We start from the raw sequence: 26,812 nt of genomic DNA, 5'->3' as shown, positions 1-26,812 counted from the left end.
TTATATAATATGTATTCTGCAAAATAACTCCCAGAAAGCAGTATAGGTGTTAAGTTCTTCCAGCATGGAGAAGACAATAACTGAGTAATTCAAAGAGAAGTCATGTGACAGAAACTGCAATCAATCACTGATTAAAACCTCACTGATAGTTGTAAAGAATCCAAAGAGGAAGTGGTGGCTGAGCCAACAATTACATGAAGCAATTTATCATGAAAACAACTATTATGCAAGAATTCAGAGCTCAATACTGATTCCATAAAATACTTAACTGCTTGTCACCACAATTCCTTCCAAAGTACAAATGAAAGTTCTCTTGTTACAGTTGGGGAAGGTAGTACGGGGGTCTCCATTTGGACTCCAGGAATGGGAATCCCTGGGGTTAAGCTGTGGTGGACAAGTCCGCTGTTCTCACATTTTTCTCATTTAGATGGTGAGAGCAAATGCTTATTTCTAGTTACCCACAAGGGCCTTGGGACATAGAGAAAATAAGTGATTTTCCAAGTTACTAGGATGGCACAGTACCAACATTGAGATTGAGATCGCACTGACCTTGAATAAGTTACTGAAATCCTCAGACTCAGTTTCCTAATCTGGAAAGCTAGGAATAACAAAATCAGCTTCAAAGCATTGCTGCAGAGATTAAAGGAAGCACTGTGCTTCAACTGTTGAAGTCAAGAGGCATCCTTTTAACTCCCTGAACGGAACACTTGAAGGAAATTTTAAACTAAATTGATGTTTCTCACAGAGGGTTGTGATGGGATAATAATTATGCTCTAAAAATAACACATTGTGTATTTATTAATGCTTTAATATAAAACCATGTGATGGTTTTATGTGTATGTTATCTCATTTAATCTTCATAATGACAATATACAGTAGATACTACTATTCCCATTTTATAGACGAAGAAAAAAAAAGGCTCAGAGAAATTAAAAAATCTGTGCAGAGTCACACAGAGAAATTAGTGATGAAGCTGGGGTTTAAATCCAGGTCTTCTGACTTCAAGTGAAATGCTCCTCCTGCTACATTTGGAATACTTAAAAAAAAAAGACACTCCTCCCTCCCCCTACTCCCAACCCCCTGCCACCCCCCGCCTCAAAGTGAAAAATCCTACTTAACCTAAAAATATACATGCAGTCATGACAGGAAGGCTAAATAGTATAATTATGGCTTGGAAATAAAACTTCAGAAGTTACTAAAATCCTGTTTCTGGGGGAATACAACTTAGTTTCCTTCTAGTTTTCCCCAAGACAAGCCAATGAAATGTGGAAAGAGAATTCACAAGTGGACAAAAAGGTCTAGACACAGAAAGAAAGAACTTGGCTCACTTGCCTTCATTCCATACTTCTACTTGGGGATGTTTCTAGTCATCAGAAAGGGTTTACTGTAATTGCAGTTCCAGAATCTCAAAGCATCTTGGATTCTGCCACAAGGGAAATGAAGGGATCACATCGACACTGACAATACCATCATGAGGTGAGCCCCAGTAATATTTTAATACCTACATCGTTAAAGGCCCTACTCAAAGTTATAAAAATCTACGTAAGGTACATTCCCTGTTCTACTAAAGCATCTTCGACTCATGAGCTTGGAGCTGCTGCCACGCACGCATGTATCTTAATACCTGCTGCTCTAGAGAAGACAGTAAGAGTTAATAATCCTTATCCTACACTCCCCTTCAAACCCAAACACCTCCATCTTTCTGCCACTTGCATGTAGTTCTGAGGCGTTGCTTAAAAACAGGAAACAAAACTTTTCTTTCAAAAATTAGTTAAGGCTTAAAATGAAAATGCCCATAGAAGTCAGATCCTGATAATGGTCTTGAGATACAAATGATTAATAACTAGTCCTAACCTGTGGTTAGGTTTAGAAGGTGGTCTGTGTCCGGGTAATCTGAGATGTAGATCTTACTTTCTCACCCTGTATGTTCAGGGAAGAGTCCACTGAAACATGTATGACTTTTATGTACTGGAGAGGTAAGAGGACCCAAATGAAATAGAGAACAGGAATATGGTAACAGGGAACAAAAGATGTGGAAAATGCAACACACTTTACATATTACAGCAAAGAGGCCTCTTCATGGACACTCGGCTATAGCCATCACAAGAGAGTGATGGAATGTTAAGCAAAATCTATGTGTGTGTGTGTGTGTGTGTGTGTGTGTGTGTGTCCGTGTGTGTGTGTGTGTGTGTGTGTCTGTGCGCGCACGCGCACTGGGAAGACTCCATTGCCTCCCACTGAGCAGTTGTGGAAGGGTATTGAGGAGGAGGAGGCAAGGTACTAGCTTACTGATCCGACTCTCCATTGACAAGAGAAGGAAAACATAAAAGGCTCTCAAGTTTTTTTTCTAAGTCCAGTCCAGCCTCCAAATGCGGGAAAGAGGCTCCGAATGAGAGCATTGAATTTTCAGTCCTTTGGAAATTGAACATGAAGGGCTAGGTTCACCAGTCTAAGGGACTCCGACTGGTACCAGGGTGGGGGAAGGCTGAAAGGGAAAGCAGTCTTGAAAGAAAAAATTTAAGTGCAAAGTACCATAGAAAGTTGTTTGTTTTAAAAAAGAAATTATTTAACTTTTTAAAGAGGTACATATTGGTTAAAAGATATATGAAAAGTCCGCATACCTAGCACCTCTGAACCCCATTCACTCATTTTCTATCCATTACAGAAATAAATCTGTTTGATTATTTTCAGGGGTAATAAATACTCTAAATATTTAACAACAACGTGGGTAACAACTAAACAGAACAGACAACCTGAATGGCCAGTATGGTAAGGACCAGTGGACTATCAACTCTAGATTAGTTTATTTGTCCTCAGAAATTTTTGATAAGTAGTACCCATTTTTTCTTCTTTACTTAAATGGTAATATAATATACCTACTATTCTGACCTGTGCTTTTTCCACTTAAAATATCTTAGAGATTCTTCCCTGTCAATACATAAAAACTTTTCTCATACTTTTTTGTTTAAAACAGATACTTAGTATTCCACCATATGGAAATACCATAATTTACAATTCCAATTTTGATGGTCACTTAAGTTGTCTCCAATCTTTTGCTGTTGCAAACAATGTTTTTTTCATAAATCATTTTGCATGTGGGAGCATATCTGAGGTTATGCTTCTAGAAGTCCAATTGCCAAGTCAAAAGACATACGCATTTGTAACTTTAATAGATATGGGCTAAATTGACCTCAATAGGCTAAACTGACCTCAATAGGAATTGTAATAACTTACACTTTCACAAACAACCTAAAACAGTGACGTTTACCCTACTACAATGCCAACATAGTTTGTCATCAAACTTGTAATTCTGCCAATATTACAGATGAAAGATGGAATTTCAAAGTAATTTATTTTGTATTTCTATTTTGAGAGTGGCATCTTTTCATACACTTAAAGAGCAGTTTCTGTCACTGTTCATATTATTTGCCTTTCTTTTTATTGGATGTTCTTTTCTTTAAATATGTCTAAAAGCTCTTATATATTAGATAGATTGACTTTTTTGTCTATTATATAAGTTACAAATTTAGGACTGACTTTTTTTTTAATTATATTAAGAAAGTATATGTTACTTAATGTTTTATTGAGCTTATAAGTGAAGAATGGATGTTGAATTTTGTCAAGTGCTTTTTCTTTTTACATCTACAGAGATGGTCATGTGTTTTCTTGTTAGAGTTATCAATAGTAAATTATATTGATAGACTTCCCAATATCATATCATATCCTTAAGTTCTGGGAATAGACTCCATTTGATCATAAAACGTACTGTTTTATTTAAAATTTCAAAACTACAGTGAGATTGACCTGTAGGGTTTTTTGTTTGGTTGGTTTTTTAGGGGAGGGGACAATCTTTTCTGGATAGTTTTATACATACATAAAAATAATTTAGATATTTTTATTCTTTTTGCAAAACTTTTCATTGGAGAGAAAGAAAAATAAAAAGAGAACTAAAGTTATTCAAAAGATATCTTATTAGATGCTTGGCCAAAAAGAAAAATTGAGTCAATTGAAGATATAAAAGGAGTGATGAGTTAGGGGGAGAAGTGAGAGAAGAAGAAGAAAGTGGGGGGAGAAGGAGAGAGAGAGAAACCGATTTCGGTGGGGAGGGGAAATATGTGCTCTTTGCAGAAATTTATGGAAAAACAAAACAGAACAAAATAAAAACCAATGATTCAAACTAACTCTTTCAGACCACAATCTATTGAAACCTCTGATAAGATAGCTTTCTCTACCTTCCAGGGATTGCTACTCTGTGACTTCAGCGACCCAGAAATCACAACAGAGTATCTTAATTCTTGGCCATTTGATATTATTTGGAGCCAAAGAGTACCTGCTGGTACTCTTTTGAGTAGTCGTGAGGTATACAAAAACCTGGTTTGGCCCACACAGAGCGTTTGTTCCCCCAGCCATAGTCCTTCCTTCCACAAGCTCTGTAAAGAATGTAGGAATTATTTCCTCTCACAGGTCATACTGCCCAGATCACTGACCCATCAATATCCTGTAACCATAATGCTTGAATGGATTATACGCATATCTGTAACACAGAAAGATGTTTTGATATCCAGGAGGTTTGAGCGCAGACATACATTATAGACCAAAAATGTATCTCACCAGATTCTGGTATGATTTACCAATTCTAAATGGATTTAAACAGGAAATTCATATAGGGAAAAAGGAATAATAGTCCCCAGGAACTTTATAAGACTCGGACTATTTGTTCATTAATTCAACAATTTTTTAACACCTATCATGGGCCAGGCTGGTCCTAAATTATATTGGGATGAGAAACTGAATAGGACAGATAGACATAGTCTCAGCTGTCACAGAACATTCTGTGATATTTATATTATTATTATTTTTTTGCATTCAATGCGGTTAATCAGTTAGTGGGCCTTTTGTTTTGTTTTGTTTTTTAGTTTTGTAAATTTACTTGTTTATTTTTTACTAGAAAATGGTTTCTTCACATTAAGAATATCTCTAATCTCAGCTGGTCAAAGAACCTTAGGACTAGCATGGCCTATTCAGATTCGTTTTGATTTGGTTCCTTTCATGGATGCCAGGTAAAATTAATGGAGAATGAGATAAGACCAAATGTGGGAGAGTGCTGGTATTAGCACCAGTTTAGGTTTCAGCCCTCCCTGCCAAAGCTATAAATACAAATGACCAATTTAACAGCATGAAAAAGACCACCTACAAGATCTATACCTGGGACCTAATCAGTTGCTCTGCGCCTTCTTTCAATTATAGGATCCCTGCCATGTTTATGGGGACTTTTAATGTGAGCATCACATTTTTGAAGGCCATATCATTATGACCATGTTTGATCTGAGGGTGGGAAAACATGAGCTCAAATAATGCCTGCACAAGGTTACTCTGAACTGAGCTGTAAATTGGAATCCAGAAGAGCCTACTGCGGAAAAGAAAAACCATGTAAGGAAAAAGTCTCAGATACTGTGGAGATTGCTACTCTGAAAAGTGGTACCATTGAAATTACTTTCAATTCTGTGCAGGAAATGAAATTAGTTAAGAACAAGGACCACGGTTATGTCAAATAACACTATTTAAGGACATTTTGAGAAGGGAAGGATGATAAAAAACATAAGGATAAACACATCATCTCCACTTGTGTGTGGCAACAGGGTATGATTTACAAAAGAAAAATTAAATCATCATGATTGTTAGAAGAACTGAATTGCAGCTCATGTAAAAGTTAGCCTAACCATGAAATCAACAGAGTCACAATGCAGGTATGTGACCTCTCAGGCATAAAGAATGCAACTGCTTAGGACTTTATGAGTGATAAGGCTCCCTTAGTAGAAAAGTGGGGGAAAAAAGTGGATTTCCTGCCAAATACTCCAGTATTATTGAAGTATGGAAGTATCTTTTCTCAATTATGGTTATTATATTACAGAGTGCTCAAGGACTCTGCTACTTCAGGAACTTCTCATTCTATACCGTTTCTCTGTGCTATCTCATTCATTCCTGCTGCCCTCTAAAGTCTCACTCAGTGCTCTCCCATGAACCCAACATCTCTACCTGTCTTTCTCACAGATATATCTAGTCAATGTGCCCAGAGTTTTTGTCATTGTTTTCCATCCCAAATCTAGTCCTCCTCCTCAGTATCCAGTCAGTTATCCAAGCAAGAAAAAGGAGTTATTCTTTTCTCCAGAAACTTTCTGAAAGTTTGTTTACTTCCAATGGGTTATCTAGTCCCATAACTCCTAAAAGCTTTATAAATATGTCTCTTCCTTTCTTATTTTTACTGTGATTGCTTTTGTTCAAGTTCTTATCATCATTTGCCGAGACTACTCTCCACAAGAGCTCGATAGACTGGTTTCCAGTCTTTTACTATTCCAAATCTTCTTTATATTGCTCTTAGTTATAATGTATTTCTTAAAAACAAAAAGCAAATGATCTCACACACCAAAACAAACAAAAAGAACAATGTGACCACATCACTCCCATACGTGCAATTTTTCAAAGGCTCTCTGTTTCCTGTAAGACAAAGTTCAGAAATTTTAGCAAGTCATACTGTGACTCTCCTCTCCTTCTTTGGTCCTGTGTTCTTCCCATACACCCTGTGATCTAGCTACATCAAGTCTCCTGCCATTCCCCAAACATATTGTGTCTTTCATCCTGAGAGTCTCAGTGTTTTCCTCTGCCTGGAACATCCTTCATAACTTGTCAGCTGAGAATTCCTCATCCTCAACTTCTTCATCTGTATGACAAGGTGAAAATATTGCTTACTTCAGAGGGTTGTCATGAAGACTAAATAAGAAAGATGATCTTCTTCTCGTAGTGTCTGGCATACAGCAGCACTCACCAAACATTAGCTTTCACTGTCACTGTTGTCATTGTCGTTATCTTGTTATTTTCAAATTTGAACAAAAACATCTCCTTTGCAGAAAGTCTTCCCTGATCACCTGGAAGTCTTAGGCAACCCTCTTCTCTAAACCTGTATGCCTAATTATAATGCCATATTACATTAACTTTGAAATTGATGGAATTTTCATATTGAAGCATCTCTGATATCAGGATACATCTCATTATCTGTGACACATCATGGTTTAATTACTAGCAATTTTTATTTCTTAGTAGTACTTGTAATAATGGTGTTTCTTGAAATAAATGGCATATTAGATGATATACTATACTTAAACTGTATGATAATTGCCATAAAAATTTGATTATTCAGGGTGGAAAATGTCTATTTAGAGTGGATAAAAAATCCTATATTTTCTATAAATAAGTGAAACATCTTTGTAAAAAAAAGGACCACTATTTAGAACTCCATGACAGCCAAGAGATATCCCACTTGCGTATCCTACACCTTGGCAAAGCCCCAGCCCCTGAACCACAGAGGAGTAGCCTGATGAAGTAGCATGGCAGCATCTCCTTCAGTTAAGCTGAACAATGGCCAGACTCAGAGCAAAAGTGGGGAGGAGCTAGCTTATGAAATTGCATTCCAGTAACCCAGGATAAAAGATGGAGAAGACAGAGCAAAAAACTGAAGAGGAGAATAAAGGAAGGAGATGAGAAATATCAGGAACTATGCCTCTAGACTAGCACTATCCACTAGAGATATAATGTGAACCACATACCCATTTAAACATTTTCTAGGCGCCATGCTTAAAAACTAAAAGAAACAGGTAAATTATTATTAATAACATTTTATTTATTTAACCTAATGGATTTAAAATATCATTCTGATACTTCGTTTAAATATTATCATTTAAAATATTATTATATTATAATGTAACCAACATAAAAAATCAGAAATGAAATGTTATGTGTTTTTTTGCACTAAGTCTTCAAAATTCACTGTGCATTTTACTCTTATACACCTTGGATTAGCTACATTTCAATTACTCAACAGCTGCATGCCATACATGGTGGACAGTACAGTTCTAGATTGATTTCCAACCAACTTAAATAATGAGACAACAGTAACAGGCTGATTCAACAATGGCTCTTTTGACCACACAATACTGGGCACGTTTAAGATTCCTACAGTATTATACTTTATTTATATATTTTTAAATTCTTTATAGAATGGCAATTTTTCTTTAAGTAATCTTTGTGCTTTGTTTTGGCTGATTTAGTTTTAACCACAATTTGAGGTTTGTTCTAATGCCTCATATTCCCTTCACTATGTTGGTTAAAGGAGAGCTGACTCCTTTATTCAGTTCCATCTTTTCCTAACAGGATAGTCCTGGGGGAGGGACAAGCATTTATCACAGTGCCCAAGGTAGAGCAAGCTCTGAATAAGCGTCTTTGAATACACATTGAAAGGTGAATTAAGCTAGACAATAGGGGCTTTCAACCTGAGCTACACACTGACATCCCCTGGGGAGTAAAAAAAAAAAAAAGCTGATGCCTGAATCCATCCCCAGTGACCCAGTGAGGCTGGTGATAGGTCTGGAGTTTGGCCTGGGTGTCAAAATTTTAAAAATCTCCCCTAGGTGATTCCAGTGTGCAGCCAGGGTTGAGAAACGCTGCTCTGGGGCTTTCTTAGAACATCTTTCCATGGCTGCTCCCTTGCCTCCCTGACATGAGGTCCACTTTGCCTTAATTGTCTCTCTCAGAACAGACCAGATGTTTGAGACCTAGCAGAGGAGAAACTAACACAAAACCTCAAAAAGAATTTGGAAATTCCTTCTCCTAGGCACCGAAGAAGATATTCAAGTTCTAAATCTATTCATATTTATTTTTTTCCAACAAAACTAATAAAAGTCACAATTTAAGTTTTAAGATGCTAGTTAGTTTAAGGAGAAAGGGTTAAGACCACTATAGCATATAAGCATAAAATACCCAGATGTACACATTGTAGAATTTTCTACATCTAGAATAATAGCAATTAAAAATAAAAAATGAAATCTAAGTACATATGAGCCTCATTTCAAGTTAATTCCATAGATGTCAAAAGCAGACATTATTAATTGGGGGTCAGCAAAGGAAAATATTTCATGCTTTTCTTCAGGTTATACTTACATGGCATAATCATAAAGCAATGCATCTATTTTGATAAGTCACATATAAAACCCACCTAATTTTAGTCACATAAAACGTAAGTGTTGGTATCACTGTTGCTCTCAAGATGGCATTTTGCTTGATGGCATTACTTCTACCATGTATGAGGTTCAGCAGTGGCCAAGAGAGAACTGTGACTTCTACTTCAACACAGACAAGTTCCGCCAAGGAGAGGGAAGTAAGCTCCACACCAAGGGAGTAGCTGGAATGGAGTTCCTCTGACTCATGGACTAAGAATTTCCCTGCCAACTCCCGAGATGGTTTGGCCATACTGTACAGATTCGCCCTCCTTAATGGTCTTTTCCTGGTGGTGTGGAATCATGTGGCATTTTTAATAAATAGAAACAGTATGTTGATATATCCCCAGAGGTTCCTACGTGCATTTCCTCTGGCTTTCTAGCAAACATAAAAGCTCCCTCCAACTATCCCACACTTATTTTTTCTCTTTATTGAGATATAATTGGCAGATAACATTATATTAGTTTAAGGTGTACAATGTAATGATTTGATATTTCTATATGTTGTGAAACGATCACCATAATAAGTCTAGATAACATCTGTCACCACATAGTTTCAATTTTTTCTTGTGATAAGAATTTTTAAGATCTACTCTGTTAGCGACTTTCAAATGTACAACATAATATTATTAACTCTAGTTAACATGCTGTACCTGACATCCCCAGGACTTATTTATTTATAATTGGAAGTTGTGCCCCACACTTCTTTTCTGTTCCACATCTTAAGTTGAATTTGAGAAATCGGATTAAGAAATATCCAAAAGGCATTAAACTTCCACATTCACTAACAGGGATCCACAAAAGTTCCCTAATCCTGCCAAAATCATGGAGGAAAAAACATAACTTGGTAGGCTTTCTAAGTAAGTACTGGGACTTGTACATATCACTTCTTTCTAATCCCAAAGGGCTGATGGGTGCCAAGTGATTGGATGAGTGGCATTCACCTGGCCCCAATTTTCCTTTCTGAAAAGGAATGAAAAATATAACACAAGTTTCCAAATTGCTATATTCATAAAGCCAGGAAGATAATCACCATCCATCTGTCCAGACCCACTGCAAATCTGAAATGCACTGAAATGACTGTACATGTACATCATTTGTCAGTTAACGTGTACTAAGGATCCTCTTGGGTTCAATGAAGAGACAAAATAAAAAAGTCTTCTCACCAAAGTTTACAAAAACAGGAGTACTGTTAAAAAAATTAATATTAAAACATTTTTGAAAGATGATATAAAAATTATAGGGCAACTACTACATGGAGTATGTAAGCACCATGGGAAGATGAACTAATGCAATCTTTGGGACTGCCAGCGGTCCGCCAGGACGCATGGGATCAGTAGGCCTCTGAGAATGGTTGTGGAATAAAGGATGCCTCAGAGTGTCATGTATGTGCAGCTGACACAGCTTCCTACCGTTCTGGAAGAACTCTTCTAGTTTGTCCTTGAAAGGCTGAAGATACTCTTTTGGCGATTCCTTGCACACCACCGCCATCTGTTTCTCACTTGCTGTGAAGAGAAGTTTGGAATTAGACTTCCCATGAACACGTATTTGCTGAGCCTATGCTCTGAGCTATGCACTTGGTTATTAATTGTGCAAAATATTAATCAATCACTGTTTATCCAAATTCAAAGGGGACAGGGCAAAAACAGAAACGACACAAATGAATAAACAAAAGTAATTAGTTCACTTTAGACCTTTCTTCGGGAACAGGAAAATGTATCACCTTCAACTTTCCTTTCAGAGATGCAGTAAAACCTCTGACTTGGGACAGGTGAAGTACTCTGCTTTTGGTCTCCCGAAAATAGAGAGAGGCAAAAACTACTGAAGGACTAGTCCCAAGGATTTAATGGCCCCGGCCCTCTTTAGATCATACTCCACAAGGTGAGTATGAAATAGATTTTGCAGCAATTCCCAGGCACTCAAGTCACCTGGAACCACCAAATTGGCAATTCTTCGGGGTCACACCAATATCCAAGCATGAGAACTAAGCCCAGGTTAGGGAGGACTGCCTCTCTCTTCATGCTTCCCATCACCTACCCTTTCCATTAATATTCCACTAACATATGTGACATCGTTTTATATGTGACTTACTTCAGAAAAAATATCTGGAATTTAAAATAGATCACTTTTTTGATAATCAAGTCCCCTCAAATTAGAGTTCTGGCTTGGTGATATAAAAACCACAATAATCCATAGTTCACTATTACAAAAGGCAGTTGACCCAGGCAAGAGGCACTTCCCCAAGCTTTCTACATGTTTGTGCCAGTGGCAGAAATGCACTGGGAAGAGAACGGCTTCATTTTCCCAAAGCTAGAACTAAGTCATGATCACTTTGGTGTGTTGAACATGGCCAGAAATTACTGAGATGTTCTTGTCCAAGAGAACATATTAAAGGCTTGGATATTCACCATAAAGAAATCATGCCACCTGTTTTGAAAAATAAAGAAACCTATATTCCCTATCTTGGAGGAATTTAAAAAGCACAAGGTAGGCATTTAGAAGAAGAGAGTTAGAAAGGGGGCCTTTATTTGTGTTGGGAAACTCATATCCAATCATTTGATGTTTTCAAAATTAGCAACCCAGAATGTTTCCTGTGTAAGCAAAGCAACAAACCTGTCAGCACTGACACACAGAAAATGCAAAAGAGGCCGGCCACTCAAGTGTCCCCTGAAACTAGTTACCAGACACTTTTCTCTTGCAATATTGCCAACTCTGGGAGACTATACAATTGTGCTGAAGATGATAGTATGACGTGAGGGAACTGTGCCATTTTTTGAGTCAAGTTCGGAATCAGCTACATTCTCAGAGGCATCTACCGGGGGGTCATGAGGAGAATCACGGGAGGGGCCTAAATTTGGGCTCTGTGTATTGACATTGTTCCTTTCTAAGAGTTTTTAACGGAGTTTATTTTAAATATCTGTGATTAGCTATTCTGATAAGCATAACTATGCTGTCTATGAAACCCTGTCCATCAGAATGCAAAAACTTTTTCTTAATGATCTATCTCACTGAAGAAATACAAATCTTACCTGGAACAAATGGGAAACAAATTCTATAAAACCAGTCAAACCATTATTTCAAAATACTCCCTTTCTTCACATTTTCACCTCTCTTTCTCAGCTTATTTGTTCTCTCTACAATAACTACTTAATAACTTCTCTCCTATTATCAGGTTTCTCTTTACCTCTTCCCGAGTAGATGGGCCTGTGGCCAAATGATAGGTACCTCCTGCCCACCACTCTTCTCTTCTCAATATAGTGGTGCCTTGGGCTGAAGTGGTTTCAGAGAGAGAAGGAAATGGACAGAGTAGATGGAGCTGGAATATAATTTGGAGGCAGAACAAATAGGTCTTGCTGATGACGTTAATACAGGGTTGAGAAAGAGGAAAAGATGAGCAATGTGTGGCTGGAAGTGCCATGTACTGAGATGGGGAATAGTGGAAAGAGTTATCATTTTGGTTCGCTCTTGTTTTGTTTTATTTTGTTTTCAGGGAAGGGAGATCAAGTTAACTTTGAGGCTTGTTAAGTTTTCTCTCATCTCTATGAATTACAAGGCAAGACTGTCCACTGAAAACAAAGGGGAAAAGGTATAAAACAAAATAAACGTATTGATGGGTTCTCACTGCTAATTCAATCATATTTCAACTCCCAGGCCTGGGATTTAAGGTCTTTTCCATTTTGGTACCATTCTACCTTCCAGCTCTATTTCGCGTATATATTTGACCAACCTAACCAAAATTATTTCCAGATTACATGAACCAGAGGTCCCAGTTCCATATCGTCATCCATGTGGTTCTCTACCCATTCTGCTATCATCCCACACATACTTTCCACTGCATTTGACAAAGTCTGTTCATCCTAAAGAAAAAGTCCCACCATAAAGCCTTTTCCAATCTTAAGTTTTCACATCTTTGAAACATCTATAGAGTATTTATGTTTTACCTTTAATTATATTTATTTTTATACTTATATTAATCCCTGCAAATCATCTTGCAGGTTTCATTTACTCATCCTCAAACTTCTCCAGATAGCTCCATGCACATCTTGTCAAAGCATAAGATTTCTTCACCTTAACTAGAGTCTTATGTGGATGAAAGTTGAAAAAAATTAGCAATGTTGACCCAGACTCAAAGTGGGCCTCCTCATCTCTTTCCTCCCTTTCCAGGAGAGGTGTACCACAGGGTTTCGGTCTCTTCACTCTACGAACACTGTGCTTGTCCCAAGCTGATTTGAAGGGCTCTGTGTCTTTAAAGATCCCCCAGAACATCCATCACTTCATGCTTTAAGGTAGCAAATCATTCTCCTGATCGAGTAGTTCCAAGAAGCAAAGGCATAGCAGAAGACTGGTCAGTTGGAAGATGTCTGCTTTCAAGAATCAGCATTTTTCAATAAACTTTCATGGCCACATAAACTTTTCTGATGTTAGCCATCTGTGATTCTGAGAACGCAGGTAGCCATATTTAAAGAAAAGCCAGAATGTCTCATAATATAAATCGGAAGTCTTTAAAATTATTTAATTAGCTCTCTACTACATTCGAATGCCAACAATTTCATTTACAGAGAACTATTTTTCATGAACACAAATAATACATGGTAAAGCATGCAGGCATTTTGGTAATAGGGCATAATTGAAGACATGACAGTAACTTCTCCTTAGCAAAAGCAATGCTGAAGGTAGAGCTTCTCTACTCAATTACAAAAGCAAAACCTCTACTTTTGCTTGAATTAAAGGGGTTGATGATTGGGGCTAACCCTTTGTCCTGGCTATGGTGGCAGAGCCCATGGGGTCCATCAAAGTGCTCAGATTTTATGAGGCCATATAGGAGTATGGTAAAGGGCTTGTACTTGGATCAAGACTTATCTGGCCTCAGGTGGGCTGTGGCTTTTCTCATCTGCAAAATGGGGACCACCGCATAGGCATAATACGAGAAATAAATGAGATAATGCATGTAAAGTGGTTTATAGAATGACTGGCATTAACAAGTGGCCTCGTATTGTCATTTTTATGATTTAGTAAAATTAGTCAGGAAACATGTCACAATCAGAACGGCAAAAGAGTCATAGCTGGGCATCAGTCACTACAAATGCTGCGCACCATATTTACAAAAATACGGCCCGGTGCAAATCTCCTTTTTGGAACATAGGGTTTCATTTCCTCACCAAAGTTCCACAACCCATTGTAAGAATTCACTGAGGAGACTCCTGGGGAAGATGACGCTAAATGTGAAACAAGTGCCCTAGGCCTCTGAGCATTATGGTTCTGAAATTAGAAACTGAATCCGGTACAAATGAGAGCAGCTCACCTGCTGTGCTCACAGGCCCTCTCTGGACCCCAGTGGGCCCAGCCTCCCATGTGGCCTATTAGAATTAAACTTGTCCATACAGTGAAAGCCCAGGGCTGCCCCTGACCGCCTCAACACAGTCGCGGTCCAGCTCCTTAACTTGCCTTGTCTGAGATGTTTTCCAGCAGACAAATGGGAGATCTGAAGACTAATTAATGATAACACTGGAGACTGGCAGTACATAAAGGAGAGAGGTCACTGACAAATCCACAAATGTCGTTTATTGTCCACCCACAAGACATGTATACAACATTGCTAGACCACCAAGGTTGACTCAGACACAGGCCGTGCCAGAAGTTCTGATGTTAAAAGCCTAAGTCACCCCAGGTTCTCTTTATTTTTCTCTTTTATTAAGTTTTTGATAGAATTAAATATATTAATTCCTGAAGTTAGCTACTAAGTTATCATTATGAGAGACAGAGAGATTAAATGTTGAGAACCAGTACATAATGAAACAATAGACACTAACTTGAGAGTTTTCTCATTTAAAAGTTAAATGCTATGAACCATGATAATGAAAGAAAAGATACAGCCATGAATATTTTAAGATTTCAGATATTAGACTGTTAAGGCCATAGGTGGTTTCTGTTATTTTGTTTTTGACCCCTAAGAAATAAAATTCATTGAGTCACTTAAAAAGCATGGATAGGTTAGAAGCATATAGAGGCAAGGCCTAGATAGAATGACTCAAAATCTAATACATGTTTAATGATCTTAACAGATCAAATGTACATGGGTTATTTTTTACAAAAATATGGAACATGTCTCTCTATGAGTTGAAGGACCTATGGATTTAGTAATGAAGTCGGAATATATTTTTAGAGGAAAGGAAAGATTTATCTAGACTCTGTGTTTTAAACCTGGAATTCCCTCTTCTCTGTTTACCCATTCCTATCCCACCCTTCTATGGTTTTGTGCCGGTTTTACGTCTCCTTCATTTTTATAAGGTCTCTGTCCCTTCCATGAGTTCCATGCTCAAAGGATCATCGTAAAGGATTGTTGCAACAATGTATAGAACAGTTTAACTAAGGCAAAGATTATGTCAATGGGGTTTAAGTGAGAGATACAAATCAAAATCATAGAATGCTGGGTTAAGGAGATTATCCTAAAGGAAATCATTTGATAAATACATCAATTTGCCAAATATCGACCATGTGCCAACTATGTACCACAAATTGTACTTGGTACTGGGGATATACCAGCGAAAAAAACCAGGCTAAAATCTCTGCCCTCAGACATTGTAGTGAATGGGTCACTAACAAAAACAACTTAGTGGGCAAGGCACATAGTAATTACTGTTTCTAGTGATTGGAACTGCATGCAAATATATGGATTATTTCCTTTCATATTAACATACTGTACTTCAAAGTCTCTTTTTAGTAATGCCAAGACAGTATACTGTCTTTCCCAGTGCTTTTCACATCGAAAACACACACACACACACACACACACACACACAGATGGAAAGAGAGAAACTTTTAGTTTTCTACCCCCAAACACACTGTTATCAAAACAAACTTAAAAACAAATTCAGAAATCAAAATTGCAATATCAGCACAAAAACCTACACAATTCTTTTTCATGGTCTTGGCCTTGAATAGAATGGTTAGGAAATTACATTAAATTCGATGTATTAAAATAGTAAAAGAAAAACGGCTTTTGGCTAGCTGCAATTCAGGGATTTCTATAGAAGGAAAAAATCATATATAAAAGTAGTAAAATATTAAGAATTTTTAATTTTCTTCTTAAAAACTGGTACAAATGAGAATGTACTATTTTGTGGCGATTTTTAAATATATATACGCTTTTAAAAAACAGCTACATAAAGGAAGACTTCAAGTTGATTTAAGTCAAAAACAAATGACAAAAGCTTGAAATATAAAGTGCCTGTTTCATGTGATTAAGCTAAATGAGGAGGGCATTATAAGGCTTAGTATGGAGAGTAGAGAGTGGTATCAGAGGAAATCCTGGGGTGGGGTGTTGTCGGGGGCAAAGAGAAAATCAATTCCAGAAGGGACTTATTTAGATTTGATTTCAAAGGGGCTTACAAGACTCATTTTCTGCTAAATAGTACCCCTATCCCAGGCCCAAGTTTCTGGTCTAGAATCAGACAACTGTGCATTGACTCTTATGTGGACAACCTATATGAAATCGAAGATGTTTTCTACCTTTATCCTTGGTTTGGGAAATCAGTTGATATAATTATCAAGGCCAAATCATTCTTCCTAGTGACTATCTTCACCCAAAGGCAAAAATCTGTATCCGAAGTGTTCAAAAAACTTGAATGGGCAACTGGGTATTACGAGTGAAAATACAGGCCTTATGTGCATGGTACTTGGGTCAGAATGGTATCTCAGAATAATGCAGATGCACAGATGAAATTACACACACCAGAGCCACTTTGTGTCTGTACAGATATAGAGTCTATGTATCAGAAGCCAATTAGGATATTATGCTAAGTGAAAGAAGCCCGTCACAAAGGACCACAGATTGCATGATTCCGTTCATATGAAATATCCAGAACAGGCAAATCTATAGAGATGAAAAGTAGATTATGGTTGCCTAGGGCTGGGGGAGGGTGGGATGGAGAGATTGAGGAAGTGATGGCTAAGAGGTATAATGTTTCTTTCCGGGCTAATGAAAATTTTCTAAAATTAATTGCAATGATAGTTGTAAGACTCTGTAAATATACCAGAAATCATTTAATTGTACATTTTAAGTGGGTGAATTATATGTAGTGTGATTATATCTCAATAGAGCTGTTAAAGAAGCTAATCAGAAACTCTGAGCTATAAACTGGAATGATAATGAACAGATAAGTGAAGAATATCCTATCTGTGCTTCTTTTATGAGATAGAGTGATTTTCAAATTTCAGATATGACTATGTCTTCATTAGAACAGTTATAATATTAAAAAAAACCTATTTTCTTTTTCAATTACAGTTGACATTCAACATTATATTAGTTTCAGGTGTACGGCACAGTGGTTAGACATTTATAGTTATAGTACTTATTAAACCATGGATCTGAAGTGGATAACGAACCTGGAATACACATATACTTGAGAAATCAAAGACATAAGTCTTCAAATGTACCAATAAATGTTATCAAAATAAAAGACCTATTAAATGAATAATTGGACTTAAGGCAAATACAAGCAAGACACTTAAAGAATTTGCTAACTTTAAAAAAACTGAAACAAGAGCTTTGGTATACAGTTAAATGTATTTTTAATATACACATATATATTTATTAAAACCTGTTAACCGTCATTACATTAGAAAAATTTCCTCTTTGAACTACTCTTAATCTGAAGATACAATTATTTATTCTTAGTTTTCCATACTCTTTATTGGCTGGGAAAGTTATTTAATACCTCTCTGACTCTAAGTTTCTAAAATTTCATGAGGACTAAGTGAAACAAACATTAAAAAGTATTTTATGTATTGAACAGTAAAATGCTATCCATTTAAAATAGTCCAACAGTGCTAAGTTTAGCTAGATAACATATTATATGTGGCTTTATTCTTCTCATTTCCAAGAACAACAACGGAATAACAACAACCCCATAAACTCTTTGAATAAATTGACATTCCTAATATTTTTGCGTTTGGTAAACAACAAGTCATTATGTTATAGTCTAGTCTAATCTCTTTCATGGCCAACCTTCTTTAAAGAATACTCACTTTTTCTATTTCTTACTTACCACTCCTAGACCCACTGAAATTTACTTTATCTCCATTATGACACTGGAAAAAATTCGCCAATGAACCCATCCTATTGACAATGTCCTCTCTTTTTTTCTTTTAAATCTCATTTCAGTTCACTGCCCAGCAGGATTTCATTCTGTTGAAGACTTCCCCTTCTTTGAAATACTTTGTCCCTAAGTTCTGAGTCCCCCTTTTCCTGGCTTTCTTCCTGCCTCTGTCTGCTCTGTAGCCTCATCGTTCTATATTCAACCATTAAATTTTAAAGTTCTTGAACATCTCTTCTCATGCTATGCTTCTCTCTCTAGGAAATCTCATCCAGGTAAATATTTCAGTAGCCACCTCTAGGACCGTGACTCACAAATTCATAGGTCTAGCCCATAGTTTCATCTCTGGAAGAGCTCTTGAAGCCATCACTCCCAGTAGATCGATGTAGTACCTTCTTACTCGTTCTTCTCACATCCACCCTTGTTTCCAAATTTGTCCTCCACACTAGAGTTGAAGTGACCTTTAGAAAATACACAACTGATGGGGTCAATCCTCTGCTTCAACCCACTTGTGGCTTTTACTCTTAGAAATTCGCCCTTACAAGGTCCTTCCTGGGCTGGCTCCTCCTGCTTCCTCAGCCTGACTCCATTCTCCCTGCCACACTCTGTGTGCTTGCTAGTCGCAGTGGCCATCTCTCGGTTCCTCAGACATAATCAGTTCCCTCCCACCATCACGGTACTCCTTTGCCAGTGACATTCTCCTCTACCCCTAGTAACCAGAGTCTAGTTAGTTGTTGGTCATCATTCTTATCTCACCTCAAAAGTTATTTCATCAAGATTTCTTTTTGACTTTTCACTCTATATCAATGAGGTCCCCTCTATTACACAGTCTCATAGCACTGTAGACTTCCCCTTCGCAATTGTACTACAATTGATAATTTGATTGTTACCCCCATTAGACAGAAACATAATATATCCTCAGCACCTGCTATAATGTATAGCCCATAGAAGATACTGAGTACTTGATAAATAAATGAATGAACTATCAAATTGTGGTGGGGTGGGGGGCAGGTGTTATACACATGCAGTACAGATATTAGTGCCTTGCTAGCATTTGGCTCTAGTATATACATATGCCAACACATAAAAAATATACATCTCTTTAAATATATATATATATTTATATATTTTATGTGTTGGCATATGTATATGTGTACATGTTTACATGTATAATACATGTAGATGGATGCAGGGGCTGGAGAAAGCATAAGTAGACTGAATACCATGCCATTTTCGTTCAAATTCATCCATTCAGATATGAAATACATGTGTTTAAAACATCTTAAAAAGCTAGATTTAGAATTCTTAGAGAATGGTAATTGTTAGAAACAAGTATCTTTGATAAATTCTTGGAGTCAAGCATCTCATCATCCCCAGATGAGGACTTCCGTGGGGGTTATCTAGTATTCTGGCTTCAGGGAAATGGGATGTTGTCTTTCACAACAGAGGAAGAAGAGTTTGGATCTCTTTCAGGAGGCAATACACAAAAAGAGGTAAGGGTAGAAAGAGAGAAGGACAATTGAATTGGAAAAGGATGGCCTCTGGGGCATCCCCATAGCTTCAGTAAAGTCTCCTGAACTCACAGGGCTAGTTGTGAGTGAATGTGGGCTGTGAATACTAATGAAGGGGCTGAGTTTTACACTGAGTTTAGACCTAGTGTAGAACCAAGACACCTTACAAGGAGGCAGAAGTGCCCCCTATGCATCCCTCCAATATATTTTCCTTAAGATCTAATAGGTAGCTTTGTTTTTCTACAGAGATGGGATTTTGGCATAAATTGTTCATAGATCACAGGAGACAGGGTGGTTTCTAGCCTTACTATGCATATATATGGGTTAAACAAGTACTTAAAAATTAAAAATATTTATTGAGTATCTGCACTGTGCCACTGTGCTAAATGTGGTGGGAAAATATTTAACCAGCCCTATTGGTCATATCTCCACGAAAAATGTTATTGAGAGTCTAGTAAACAGACACAGAACAGAAATCAACAGATTGTAACATAGCGTGCTATCATGGGACACTGGGTAGGGGCTTCCAATTCAGATTGGGTTTGGGTGGTGGCCAAAGAAGGTTCTTTAAAAAAGATAACTTATGAGTTGAATTGCCAAGGTCAAGGAAGAGTGAATCAGCCAGCCAAGGAGAAGAAAGGAAGAGGGGAGTCATCTCAGACAGAGTAAATATGATGAGTAAAAGTAAAGCATTATGGGAATGCATGGGTCTTTGGGGATAAGTTAAATGGTAACAGCATGACTGGACCTCGGGACATAGACCTTGTTTCTTTCCTAGATCTATAGTGTCCTGTGTCTAGATTTTGATTCAGAGGAACTAGATTCAAGAAACTGGATTCAAAGGAATTGAATCCAAAGGAATTGTAACCACCCTGCTTAGAAAAGGGAGGTTAGATAAGGCCATAGGAATAGGAGGCTTATAATTTTAAACAAAGCAGTCAGTAAAAGTCTCACTGTGAAGATATTTGACTAGAGACTTGACCAGAGGGGGAAAATAGAGTGTTATTTAGGACACGTTAAATTTGAGATGCCAATAAGAGTCTCACGTTATATACAAAAGTCTTCAGTTTAGGCTGCATGGCTGGGACACAAATAACACACTAGGAAGTCACAGGCATGAAAGTAGTATTTAAAGCTACGAAAGTAGATGAAGTGGTAGGGAAAGAACGTAGGCAAAGAAGAAAAGAGGGTTGCAGGACAAACCCTGGGGCATGTAAGCAGTGGAGGAGAGACCAGAAAAGGATGAGGAATGAGCAGGAAAGTACAAAAGCAGAAGTGTGGAATCACATGATCTGAGAGAAAACCAGTATTGCAAGAAAGAAAGTCATCTCTGTGCAATACTGTTGAGAGGTCAAGTAAAAGAGAAGTGAACACTGATTCTAGCAACATGGAAATCACTGGTTATCTCAAAAGCAGTTTCAGGGAGTGAAGGGTGGAGGGAGGAAATCAAATTGGAGAGGGGTGAGGTAAAAGGAGACAAATTCTATATAGCCGCTTGTTTAAAAAGCTAAACTAGAAAAAAAAAAAAAAAGCAAAATGAGAAACATCTTTCCATACAAGAAGATGTTCTCTGGGGCTAGTCTGATCAAGAGTGGGTGCCCCTTTCCCCAGAGGAATGTTGTATAAAAATAAACCCACTGGGGAGCTTGAGCCCGGGGGAATCCCATGATGCTGATTCACTTCACAGAGGGAGGCTGCCCAAGACCAAATTCACCTTAATGTCCCATGATCATGAGTATTCTCCATGAAAAAATTTAAGCAGAAGTGACAGGGCCAAGTGAGGACATGCCAACATGCTTTAGGACTTTTGGAAAGACTTGCAAAGCTGGGCCACCGACTACAGCCTTTGCACGGAATTGTCTAAAGCACTATTCAAAGGTCCGTCCTATCAAACATCACAGCTGAGTCAGAATTTCCACTGTGATGGTTATGTGGTTATAGACACAAATTTGGTCTGCGAGACATTAGTATGAAAAATATTCATTAATCACCTACTCATGACTAGGCCTAAATATAAGTGGATTGGGCATGATTTGATTTATAAGGTATTAAGTGATCCATCTATTTATTTAAAAACATCCCTTCCCATGGTCCCCATGAAAATCGCCACCATGGTAAGCCTTCCTTTGAACTAAAGATGCTAAATTCAGAAGATCTCTTTAGAAATGTATATATACTAGCTGGAAAAGAAAACATCAAGGAAAAATTTATAAACACGTTAGTAGAAATTTATTTCTCAGACTGGTTTAGAAAGGCTTGATTTCAAGCAATAGACAAGAAAATTGTGTTGTAATGGAAGAAAAAGTCACATCAGGGTAAAAAGTCACATTAGGTAAGCGGCCCCGAAGATGAATTCCTGAGCATCTGAAGGGAAAGGGCACTCATCTTGGGGAAGAGGACAGTGATTAACTTCTAAAAAGTATTAGGAAGGTAACACAAAGAAATGTGAAAAACATTTACAAAAAAATAAAAACAGGAAAAGAAATCATTCATGATACCATGACCTTGGCCTCTGCATCACACACATCTCTCTATAATTTTATGGGAGTTGCCTTTATGTTATTATTTTTTTTAATATACTTTCATTTGATAGAGAAGTTTATATACCTTTATTCTTTCTATTAAGCATATCATGTACACTTTCTCACATTATTTCACAAAACTCACAAGCATTGTGTTTAACGGCCACATAAAATTTCATCAGGTGGATGTGCCCTAGTTTGCTTACCAATTCCCCTGCAGTTGAATAGTTAAGTCCTTTCTACTTTATTCTTATAATGAATCATTCAGGCTTTAAGTAACATTGAAGCCCATAAAAATTTATTCTGAGTTTAAGATTACTTCTTTACGATGGATTTGAGAAGTGGAATTATGTGCAAAAAAGAAAAAACAATTTGAGAGTTCTTGATATAAACTGCTTTGAGTACAATATGAACTGTATCAAACTGGGGAAGACAAAAGAGAGAGATTTTGAAAATAAAATTGTGCCTTCTCCATTGCTTTGCAGAGGTGGCTAGCTACATATAAGCTAGAATTGTGTCTATCACTGTACTATAGGCCCTGTGGTCCTTGCATTGGAAGTGATTATACTCTGTAATGGCAAACAGTGAGAAGACCATCCAGGCATTGAGGTAATTTACTCAAAGACGAAGACAACTGATGACATAACAAATTTACTTGATAGAAGATAATCTAGGATTAACCACAGTGTAAGCCTTAAAGAAAAAATACTTCCTCCGCAGCCAAAATGCTTATTGCATGGCAGTTTTCACTAAAATTAAGTGATGAAGTATTTTTACATATATAAATCTTGAAGGGGACAGGCCTGCCTCTTTACGATCCAAGGAAATCAGTAAGCGGAAGAGGTAGCAATGCTGATTTTAGGATTATTTCCTTCCAACAGTACAACAGCTGGCCGCAAAGAGACCAGTGATTAAGAAACATAAGCCCATTAGCAAAAAGCAACCTGTTTCCATGTCCCTCAACCAGGACAGCTGCAATCCTTCTGCAGTTTCTCTGACCTCTGTCTGGGATCAAGATCTCATTTTAGCCTTCACTGCTTAGTCACATTAACTGTAATTTCTACTCTGGAAAGTGTTTACATCTAAATAAACCACAGAGAAATGAAAGATAAAATAGGGAAAGGCATAAAGAGAAGAAAGAAAAGAAAACGATGCAAAGTTATTTTAAAAGACACAACCTAAACCGGTGGAGTGATTCCGGTACCTAATCTTGACTATGGGAATCACTGGCAAAGCATGAAGCTGGCAACTACTGCTGATCAGTTTGCCACTGTGTTCAGATTTAATGCGATATTTGGCTCACACGTTTAAAAAAATCCCCTGTTCCAGCTAAAATATTTACACAGTCCTATGTGTCTCACTTAATGCCTGTTAAGCAATCGTCTTTTAAAATTCCGCAGACACTTGTAAATCTGTCGGGAGAATTGTGGCCTATAAACAAAGCTTCATATAAAGAGGGTTGCATTGTCAATTTGCTGGGAGTCGGGATTTCTTAGGATATGTTTGAAAATAAAGTTGAAAATCAGAAATAGTTTAGAGTGAGTAACAACGTGACTGATAGTCTCACTGGCGGGATGGTGTTAGTGGCATTAACGGGAAACCTCCAGACACTGACCTCAGCTATTTAAAGCCCCACTCTCCTGTAAACCTGTCATTGATCCTGCCTCTCTGTTGAGTTATGGCACAGGGAAAGTTACTGGTCCAGCAGCCCCAGCAGTCTGCATCCCAGGGCCTGCCAGGTTAGAGAAGGTGAGTTGGTGAGGTCTGTAACAGGAGGCTATTATATGGTTACATACCATGTGAGTGCGTGTAAATGTTTTAGGAAGGATGGGGGACTCTTAGAGGAAAGGGGAAATTCTCCCCTGTGAGAGGCTAGGTATAATAGATTTTGAAATGCCCATTAAACCCCCTAACGTCTTTAGCCCTGATGTTAATGAGCCCAAGTGATAAAATTTAAAGGCAAGGGAGGCCCATCAAGCTCTCACCTGCTGGCCTGGGGAGCCCCAGGAACTTGTCCCTGTCTTCAAGATGAGCCAGGTACTTGTGATAGGACTTTGAGCAAATCATTCAACCATTTAATTATTCCTATTGGATTGGCTATCTTTTAATTCTTCCTCCATGTCACTGACTTGAACATTTCACTGGTTATGAGTCACAATTAATTTTATAATAGCTTTAAGAAAGAAAAATAATACACGAAAAGTACACTTCAGTTTAAAAACTCAGCCCCAGCTTAAAACACTCAATTTTGGGGTGGAGGTGAGGGGGTTAGGGGGAAGTGTGTCCTGGATTTAAAAAGCAAACTAGGTACACGTAATTCCAAGGTATAGTTTCTTGAATAGGGGGTAGCGAATATATGTTCATTCTCTTTGTAGTATCACAATCAGGAAAGACTTTATAAATGTTTTTGTGCATCTGCCAAACAGCTGGAGTGCAAATGCTGCTTACCTTCCCAACTATCAGACAGACAGCAAGTTTAATCATTATTCTTAGCAACAGATTACTGTTCCTGGCAGGAGAGAAATCAGAAGAGAGAGTAGGAATAAATTTCTCCCCTAGAAAATGAGGGTAATGCTTGTTCTTAAAATGTGTTTACAAATGACTTGATGTTTCAGTGAGTTTATTTAAAATTAGCAGCTAACTCAGTGCTTTGAATAAATATTTGCTGAACAAGTGAACTGATTGAAAAGGTCAAACAAGGTCCTCTTCTTATTTTTGGAGTTTTTTTTTTTTTTTTTTTTTGGAGATATTTGATGGCGTTTTAAAAGGCCATCAAAACAGTCAAGAAAAACAGTTTAAAAACACAGTCAAATTAGCAGTTTCAGTACATTAGTCATTCTAGGTTTTCCTTGGGCTTCCTCTTTCTGTAAGTTATGGCACAGGGAAAGTTACTGGTCTAACGGTGCCTGGTCATCTACACTGAGTTGTACCTACTGCTTTTCATCTCTGTACTAAATTTCTTAAAAACTATACCAAGTGCTCAACCTATATGACTGAAAACAAATGGCTCTTAACAGCTAATGGCGTCTTGGACCTCGGTCTGCTTTATGTGTCTCATTTTGCTCCTCGCAAGAACCCCATGAGCTTGGTCCTGCTATTATCCCTATTTTTAGATGAGATAGGTAAAGTCGCACAGATACTAAGGGGCTGAATCAGTATCTGAACTCAGAGATATCAGAACTGCTGGCCTTGTGCTGTTCTCCTTCTTACCCCAACCATCTACGGGGACATTCTACAAACAATGTGGAGTACTTAGGAAAGTCCTTTGCAAAAGGCAAGGAACAAGGCAATGAAACTAAAAACTATCAAGTACCACCACTGAGACCGCTTCATTTTAAATGGGGAAACAGAAGACCAGGGAGGTTAGGCGGAGATTATGTTATTAAATGGCACAAAGGAGATCTGAACCAGGGCTGCTGATTCCCAGGTAGGTCACTGATCTTCCCACTGGGTACCTAAAAAGTAGAGTCACAGTCCACAGCCTGAATCCATCTAAGAGACATGCTATGGGCAAGAAATCTGGAAAGATATCTGGAGGAAATAAAAACACTGGCGAAAACTCCAATCCTCTTTGCTGGGGCTGAAGAGGTCTCTCTCTAACTTGACTCATTTGATCGTCTGACTCAAAAAGAATCCATTTGTGAACTGTGAATCCTCCAGAGGGTCCAAGATACACAATTTACTTGGGCAAGAAAATATTTTGATATTCACAAAACCACCCACAAATCTATTTCTGTGAAGAAAATGTTTTGACCTGACACAAATTTATAGTAACACAGGCTTGGCAATCAAAAGACCCAAGTTTTATGCCTGGCTGGGTGATCCCAGCCATAGTGCTTTGTATCTTGGAGACCTGTTTTCTCCACTGTATATGCCTGCCCTACCCACTCAAAGGATGAAGCTCTATACACAAATAAGGTGTCACCATTATAACCACAATATCTTTATCTTTTTCTGAATGGGAAATATGGAAGACGCTCTAGCCAATAGACTTGCCAAATTAATTCTACTTTCCATTCCTCCCACCCAATTTCTACAGCATGCTGGAAGGTGTACAGCTGGAGGCTACTCTGTGGTTTCCCTGGACAATTCTTCCCACAGTTGAGTTGAATCCTTATCAAGAGCAGTTGTGCAGTTTCCAAACCTGCTTTTGCCAGTTGTTCTCTTTATCGTAATTACATAATTTAATTACCTGAGGGTAAACAATAGCAATGTGCCTATGAAAAAGGACTACTTTTATAAATTTAAGTGGAAGAAGCTAAAATATTGCTCTTGAATATAGGTGTGAGAGACTAGCGAAAACTGGGGGGACTCGATGTACTGCAGTACTCAGGTCTGGATCCTGGAACAAAACAGGACATTAATGGAAAGCAGGTGAAGTCCAAATGAACACTTATAAATTTGGTTAATAGAAATGTGTCAGTGATCGTTCCTTAGTTTTGATGAACATAACACAACAATGTAAGATGTTAACAATGGATAAATTGGATAAGGGTTATATTGAAACTTTCTATACAATCTGTAAAATCTAAAATTATTCCAATCTGAAAATTAAAAAGGTCACTTTTAAAAAGGTGTGGGCAAGACAGATGTAAATGATTGAGAACAATTATAAATATCTGAAAAGATTCTTTGTT

General features: G+C 37.7%; 1 protein-coding gene across 1 annotated transcript in view; it reads right to left on the bottom strand.

The window, feature by feature from the left end:
• The window catches only part of LOC105288774 (formin-1-like), a 230,833-nt gene that overhangs the window by 47,208 nt on the left and 156,813 nt on the right, over window positions 1–26,812 (bottom strand). The window contains exon 13 of the mRNA XM_011355145.2: window positions 10,460–10,552. Within this exon, the coding sequence (XP_011353447.1) occupies window positions 10,460–10,552 (93 nt within the window). The remainder of the gene's footprint in view (window positions 1–10,459; window positions 10,553–26,812) is intronic.

The sequence above is a fragment of the Pteropus vampyrus genome, unplaced genomic scaffold, assembly GCF_000151845.1.
Source record: "Pteropus vampyrus isolate Shadow unplaced genomic scaffold, Pvam_2.0 Scaffold19, whole genome shotgun sequence".
In the NCBI taxonomy this organism is placed as follows: Eukaryota; Metazoa; Chordata; class Mammalia; order Chiroptera; family Pteropodidae; genus Pteropus; species Pteropus vampyrus.
Note: the sequence above shows the minus strand (reverse complement) of the source record. Positions and strands in the feature narration are given on the sequence as shown.